The sequence below is a fragment of the Elephantulus edwardii genome, unplaced genomic scaffold, assembly GCF_000299155.1.
Source record: "Elephantulus edwardii isolate Elephantulus edwardi_28Jun2011 unplaced genomic scaffold, EleEdw1.0 scaffold00024, whole genome shotgun sequence".
In the NCBI taxonomy this organism is placed as follows: Eukaryota; Metazoa; Chordata; class Mammalia; order Macroscelidea; family Macroscelididae; genus Elephantulus; species Elephantulus edwardii.
Window position 1 is genome coordinate 4,072,148 of NW_006399774.1, and position 7,617 is coordinate 4,079,764.

At 38.3% G+C, this 7,617-nt stretch overlaps 1 protein-coding gene across 1 annotated transcript in view; it reads left to right on the top strand.

Annotated features, from left to right (window-relative positions):
* The window catches only part of MYCT1 (myc target 1), a 56,318-nt gene extending 55,467 nt beyond the window's left edge, over positions 1-851 (top strand). Inside the window, 1 exon segment of the mRNA XM_006882744.1 lies at positions 337-851. Coding sequence (XP_006882806.1) covers positions 337-851 — 515 coding nt within the window.
* The last annotated feature ends 6,766 nt before the right edge of the window (positions 852-7,617 follow it).

Consider the following 7,617-nt stretch of genomic DNA (forward strand, 5'->3'; position numbering starts at 1 on the left):
AGTTTGTGCCTCAGTTCTCATATTCTCAGGGTATATTCCAAGTAGTGGAATGACTGGGTCATAGGAAATTTCTATGTTCAGCTTTTTAAGGAAGTGCCAAACTGCCTTCCAGAATGGTTGCACCATTTTACAATCAGAGCCAGAGATTTTTAAATAAATGCCATCATGCTTGTTTTCATTTGCTCAGAGATACTAGTACTGTTTTGTCTCACTATTTCAAAGCAGGTTTTAAGGAATCTCTTACCAGTAACTTGCTGTGTGTTCTCTGTGTACGTTTACTTTTAGTGGAGTATCTATTTTAAAAATGGATTCAGCCTTTGCTTTGTTTTCTTTCAGAGGATCTTATCATGTCTTTCACCGTGTCCATGGCGATAGGCCTTGTCATTGGAGGCTGCATTTGGGCCCTGCTCGTCTGCTTGTCTCGAAGGAGGGCCAGTGCCCCCATCTCACAGTGGAGCCCCAGCCGGCGATCCAGGTCTTCCTACAACCATGGACTCAACAGAAGTGGGTTTTACCGCCACAGTGGCTGTGAACGTCGAAGCAACCTCAGCCTGGCCAGCCTCACTTTCCAGCGACAGGCCTCCATGGATCCAGCAAATTCCTTTCCGAGAAAGTCAAGCTTTCGGGCCTCTACTTTCCATCCATTTCTGCAGAGCCCGCCACTTCCAGTGGAAACTGACAGCCACTTGATGACACTCCCTTCCTCCAGTGCCAGCCCTGGGGTCAACACAACCCGCAGCCTGGGCCGCCCAGATTTCCACTGGTCCAGTAACAACGTGCGAATGGGCTTCTCCACACCACCACCGCCCCCCGCCTACGAGTCCATCATCAAGGCTTTCCCGGATTCCTGAGGCTTTGGGGTTTTCCCCTTTGGCTTCTTTTCTCTTTTACTGAAAGGGGATGAATACTCGATAGACTATGCAGAATCCCAGCCACCCAGAAGTTTCTCAGCTAAAAATGCTCGCACAAGTTGGACATTTGCACGTAGGGTATTATTTCTTTGAACACATATTACATGTGTCTCATATCAAAAGGAATATTTTTTGCAAATATTATATATTTATATATTTCATATTCAGTTTAAGGCTTATTAAGGAGCAATTCTAATCTAGGAAGCAGTTGATACAGTATATGTTGTTGTTGTTGTTCTTAAGTGCCATCGAGTTAAACGACCCTCAGTGACCCTATGAACGAAAGATCTGAGCACGATATATATATATATATATACACATACTAAAATAAAAATGCAAGTTCTGTGTGGTTTATTATCCTCACTTAAGTTCCAATGGGACTGTAGAGGGTGGGGAAAATCAGTGTCATTTTTTATAAAAATCTGACCTGCAGAACTGTAATATCATCTTCTAAGAATGACAAGTGAATGATATTGACATCTATCTTACAAGTTTGGGCTTTAGTGGGTCATGTGGGCAGAAGCTAGAGGGATCAGAATATAAGAAATTCTCTCTGTACCCCCCCTTATTTCCCTGATTTATAAGAACTGAGCCACTCAAGCAAATGAGGGGGAGCAAATGAGGGGTTCAGTGTTGCTGGGTGTCACTAACTTCATTTTGACACTGCAATCTCAAGGGACCAATTAGTAATGCCCCATGGAGTTTTCTAAGCTGTAATCTTTATGCGATCAGATTTCCAAGTCTTTCTCCTGTTGAGTTAGGGAAAGAGGGGGTTTGAATTATCATCCTTTTGGTTATCAGCCAAGCACTTAATCATTTAATCAGTACTCCTCTTCAAAGGGTGCTTCAAATTGGAAACTTTTTTTTTTTTTAACTCAGACATATTCTTTTCACGTTTTCAAGCAATTATCTTTGTTATTGCAGGGAAAAATCCTTGTGTTTACTAACATTATAATATAACTTGTTCTCTCTCTCAGTTATTTTACACTGTTGTTGTTGTTATTGTTGACTGCCGCCAAGTCGAGCACAACTCATAGACGTCCCTATGAATGAAAGGCCTGAAGCCTTTCTGTAACTATTGTCATTTCAAAAAGTTCATAGTTTCCAGAGGCATGTTATTTAGAAAGTGGATGCCACCCCTGTTTTCAAACCTGTCTTAAACTGGGAGCTCCACCAAACACTGTCCACCATGGGTAACCATTATGCCATTTGACACCCCAGTGACACACGGTTCAGCATCACAGTGACTTCCGGTTACTTTAGTACAGCTTATTGACAGAAGAGTGCTCGACCACTTAGGAGGATGTTTCTCCAAAATATAAGAACAACCGACTTTTAAATACAAAGGCTCTCTTTGAGGGCTTGTTAACTCTAAGCAAGAGGCTTAAATAAAATAAAATAAAACCAAGAAGAGAGGAAATCCTCTCTGTTGTTGTTGTTGTTATGTGCCATTGAGTTGCCTGGCCTATGTATCCTTTCCCCATACAATGTTGTAAAAACAATAAATCATTTGACCTAAAAAGGAAAATTTGAACCTGCATTTTTCATCAGGGACACGTTTGTTTGTGTTTTGCTTTCCTGTGTTAAGAAAGCAGTTGATAGAAGAACCTTCTTAAGCCCAGACGGCTGAAAGGCAGAGCCAAGCCTTCAAATTGACGTGACAGTCATGAAGAATTCTCCTTCCTAAGCTGAGTCTGCACCACCAGGTGTCATCCTTTGCCTGTTCCTGTGTGAATTCCTGAAGAATCCTCTAACGTGTCTTCGTTCAGTGATCAAGCCTCAGTGCATGGCACAGGGACCGTGGTGAAGAGGTCCATTCCTACCCTCCTAAAAGATTGCACATTCACAAAAGTGGGTCCCGGAGTGTTCCTCCTACCCTTTTCATTTTGGGACCTGAGCTCTCTGGGGTACCACTAACAAAGCCTGTGCTCATTTCTCAAGCAATAAAGAGGTGTTTTATGTATGTTTTGTTTGTTTCCCTAAAAACTGGGATTTTACTAAAAAAAAAAAAAAGACTTTCATTTTAGTGTCTGCAATGCAGTTATTATAGTAATGTCTGGCTCAAGAATGGAGTAATTCTTACATGATTCTGTACAGCATTTATTCTTTTTGTTTTTTTAGTGTATGTTATCCATTATGCCTCAAAGAATTATTCTTAGTGAATCTATAAGTCAATGGTCTCTAACACAATGTGACAGGAAGAAAAGATAGGAGAGGGAAAAGCAAAGGGGAAAGTTACTGATTAATCGAGTCACTCTAATTCATATTCTTAACATGGACGCTTAATAGTTTTCGTGTAGCCAAGGAAAAGTCTATGAATGCTAGCTTTGAAATGAGTTGTGTTTTTTCAACCTACTTATGTGCAATCCTTATTGTTTAATGTGAGAATTTAGCAAAATCTTTGGTTTTTATCTAGCATGTCTAAAGATAGTAAGAACCACTTCATATTGCTCAAATTAGGGAAATAAAAGCATAAATATGGTGAGTCTATCTGGCAGAATTGTTGCCTTATTCAGCTATAAATTATAAAACAATGAAAATTAGTATCTTAGAAATATTGTTTCCAGTGCAAAAGGTGATATTAAAGGAAAACAAAATGAAGTTGTTTAGACCAATATTTTGTTGATTATGAAATAAAACTAAACTTATGTCCATTTTGGTGTGCAGTTTACATACTGAAATACTGAAACATTTCCCTTCTAAAAAGTAACAAGCTAAGACACTGTCAAATACAGGTGCAAATAAGGAAAACACATTACATTAAGGAAAATGACATTCTTAAGGATTGTTAATGTTTTAAAATTAATCAAATAAGAAAAGCTCTTCTTAGCCCAATCTAGATCACTCTTATGATCTAGAGCTGAGATGGAAACTCTGGTAAGAAAAAAAAAAGTGTGATACAAAAAGGGAGACATCACAAATAAATGGGAGTTTTCAATATATTTAAGAATTCCATTGGTAAATAACCTGTAAAAATGTTTCGTCATGAAATCACTGCAACAATAATAAGAATGTTGACACATCCAGAAAACTGTGGACAAGAAAAGTGTGGTTGTGCCATGCAGATTTTTAGTAAAAGCAACCATAATAAAAAAGATAACTCCTCCATTGCTGTTGTTGTTATGTGCCTCTGAGTCGCTTTTGACTCATAACTATCCTAAGTGCAAGAGCCCTAAATGCTGCTCTATCCTGTGCCAATTTCACCGTCTCTGACACACCTTCTCCCATTACCCCAATCACTGAATCGATCCTCCATTATGCTTAGAAAAATAACTTAAAATATTTCCTTGGCTAGTATCTTCTTCTTCTTCTTCTTGTGTACTATTGAGTCAGAATTGACTCATAGCTGACCCTCCTGAAAATTTTCAGAGGCAGTAAATTCGTGGGGTTCATTGCCCATCTTTCTCCCATGGAGTAGCTGGTAGATTCAAACCACATACCTTCAAATTGACAGTGTAATTCCTTACCACTAGGCCACCAGAGCTCCCTAGTATCTTGCATCTAATGTTTTGGGGTTTTGTTGGGTTTTTGTTTTGTTTTGTTTTTTAATCTTTCACTCAAAGATCAAGAACAAGAAAGGAATGTTTTCTCTCACCATTTCTTTAATTACCATTTAAAGAGTAAAAGATTATTTTCCACTAGGAAGTGTGTTGGTAGCTGTGAGTTTTTGTAGAAACCCTTCTTTCAGGTTTAAGAAGTTCCTTTCTATTTCTATTTTCCTGAGAGTCTTTTGTTTTGGGGGGTGTTTTGGGGTTTTTAAAATAAATCATAAAATAATGATATTGAATTTTGTCAAACTTTTGTGTGTGTCTCTTAAGGTAATCATTAGATTCTTGTCCATGTGCTGTTAACATGGTGTGCTATGTTCATTGGTTTTTCCTTTGATTATCCAAACACATATTCTTGGAATAAATTCCACTTGGTTATGATGAAGGGAGCTCTGGTGATCTAGTGGGTAAGAAGTTGCATTGGTAGACCAAAGGCAAGTAGTTCAAGTACACCAGCTGCTTTAAAAAAAATCTTTTTTATACTAGTTTATTTGCAAAATATATTGTTTTCTAGAGTGGATTCTTCCCATTTCCCTCACCCCCACCCATTAAATTGTCCAACTCCATGATTAATTCCCCCATGCCCCTGCACATCCTCATCCCTCTGCTTCCACCCTCCACCACCACCCCTGGATCCTTATACTCTTTTTTTTTCAGATCCTTATACTCATTTCACAATAATGGTTTTGTAGAAATTGGGCAAAGACAAGGAAATAATTTTCACAGAGGAAGGTATTTGAATGACCAACAGACACATGAAGAAATGCTCCAAATCATTGGCAAGAAGAGAGATGCAAATCAAATACACAATGAGATACCATCTCACTTGAGTAACAGTGGCAAAGCTTAACAGGGCAGCAAGTAATAAATGTTGGAGAGAATGTGGTGAGAGAGGAACTTTTATACATTGTTGGTGGGATTGTAAAATGGTGCAACCATTCTGGAAGGCAGTTTGGCGCTTCCTCAAAAAGCTAAACATAGAAATTCCATATGGTCCAATTATTCCACTACTTGGAATATACCCTGAGAATACGAGAACTGAGGCCCAAAACGGAGACTTATACACCAATGTTCATAGCAGCATTATTCACCATCGCAAGAACTTGGAAACAGCCCAGATGTCCAACCACAAATGAATGGATTGAGAAATTATGGTACATTCACACAATAGAATACTACGCAGCAGCAGGAACAAAGATTTTTAAAAATTATTACCTAACTTGGGAAGGGCTGGAGAGTATTATGCTGAGTGAACTAACTCAGTGTCACAAGGACAAATACTGTATAAAACCAGCTGTTCTTTTGAAAAAAGTTGGGCAATCTTCTCCCATGCAAGTAACAGCCTCTGAAAACTCCTTGAAGAATCAGCTCTGAGTTGGTTCTGACTCAACAACAATGAGTCAGTGATTATGTTGTATAATTCTTTTTTACACATTGCTTTATTAGAATTTGTTGTTAATGTGGTGTGCCATCAAGTCGAACAGACCCACAGCTGAACCTCTGGTGGGTTTTCAGTGGCAGTTCTTTGCATAGAAGGACATTGCTTATCCTGCTCCCCTGGAGCTTCTAGTGCATTCGAACCACATGCCTTCAGAACTGCGGCACAGCTTCTTGTCACTAGGCCACGAGTGCTCCCTTGATTAGAATTTACTTGATTTTTAAAATCTATTTTTATTTCTAAGACATAATGGCAGTCTTTATCTTTGTCTGGGTTTTGCATCAGAATAATGGAGGGTGAAAGATGGAGAAAAGATTGAAGTTGTCAAGGATTTCATTTTACTTGGCTCTACTCAACACCCATAGTAAGGATGTTGTTGTTGTTGTTAAGTGCCGTGAGTCGCAGGTGACTCATAGTGACCCTATGAAGGAGAGTCCTTGACACTTGGGTGCCTTTCATCTTCTCTCCAAGTTCATAGGGTTTCCAGACACAAACTATTATGGAAGTGGATACCACTCCTCCTTCCACCATAGTAGGGATAGTAAGGAAAAAAAAACTGGTTACATTGGAGAAATCTGCTGTCAAGTGCTGTGCACTTTTTTAAAGTGCACAAGAGCAGTATCAGTTAAAAGACTAAATAAAGAACACTTTATCAATGTCATGGTATTTTTAATTGCTTTGTATACGTGCCACAGCTTGGATGATAAAGAAGCAAAACTGAAGAAGACTCAATGTCTTTGAATGGTGGTGAATTGTATTGACTATTCCATGATCTGCTAAAGGAACAAACAAGTTTGTCTTAGAGGAAGTACAGAGAACTCCTTAGAGGCAAGGATAGTGAATCCTACTCTCCAATACTTTGGGCATATTGTCAGAAAGACAAGACGTCATGTTGGGGAAAGTGGTGGGTCGAAGAAAGAGGAAGATTCCCAATAAGATGGGTTAACACAGTTACTGTCTAGCATGAAGATGGTGCAGGATAGGGAAAATGTAAGAATTACCGCTCATAACAAGAGGTGTTGATAATCTTAAACACTCATATCTGGAAGTCTTTGTGAACTGTTATTCTTTTTTTTTCTTTTCTGTTATTCTTAGTTATTTACACATTTTATAGAATTTACCTAGAAATCAACCAAGGCCTAAACTCTTATTTTAAATACGGATAAATTTTAAATTACCAATTCAGTTTTTCCTCTTGATTTTAGCTGTGTTCAGATTTTCTATTTCTTCTTGAGAGAGTTTTGATAGTTGATGGGCCTTTGTTGGAATTTCTCCATTTCTTCTAAATCATGCAGTTGGTTGGCATTCTGTTATTCATAATTTCCCTGAATAATTATTTTTCATTCTATAAGATAGGAAATAATGTTTTGTCTTGTCTTCCAGTTATTAATAGATTTTTTTTCTTTTTACATTTATTTATTTTTGTAAGGGGAGTGGGGCTAGGACTCCTTAAAAGATTGCCAATTTTGTTGATAATTTCAAGGACTCAACTCTAGATTTCATTCATTTTCTAGATTGTTTGTCTCTTCTCTGTTTATTTGCTCTCTACACAATATAGATGGTATACCAATTGAAATATTTCAGATAACAGATGTTGCCCTGGATGTGCTCACCAAGTTGTGCCAAGAAATCTAGAGAACAACCACTTGGCCAACTGACTGGAAGAGATCTATATTTGCTCCTATTCCAAAGAAAGGTGACCCAAATGAGTGTGGAAACT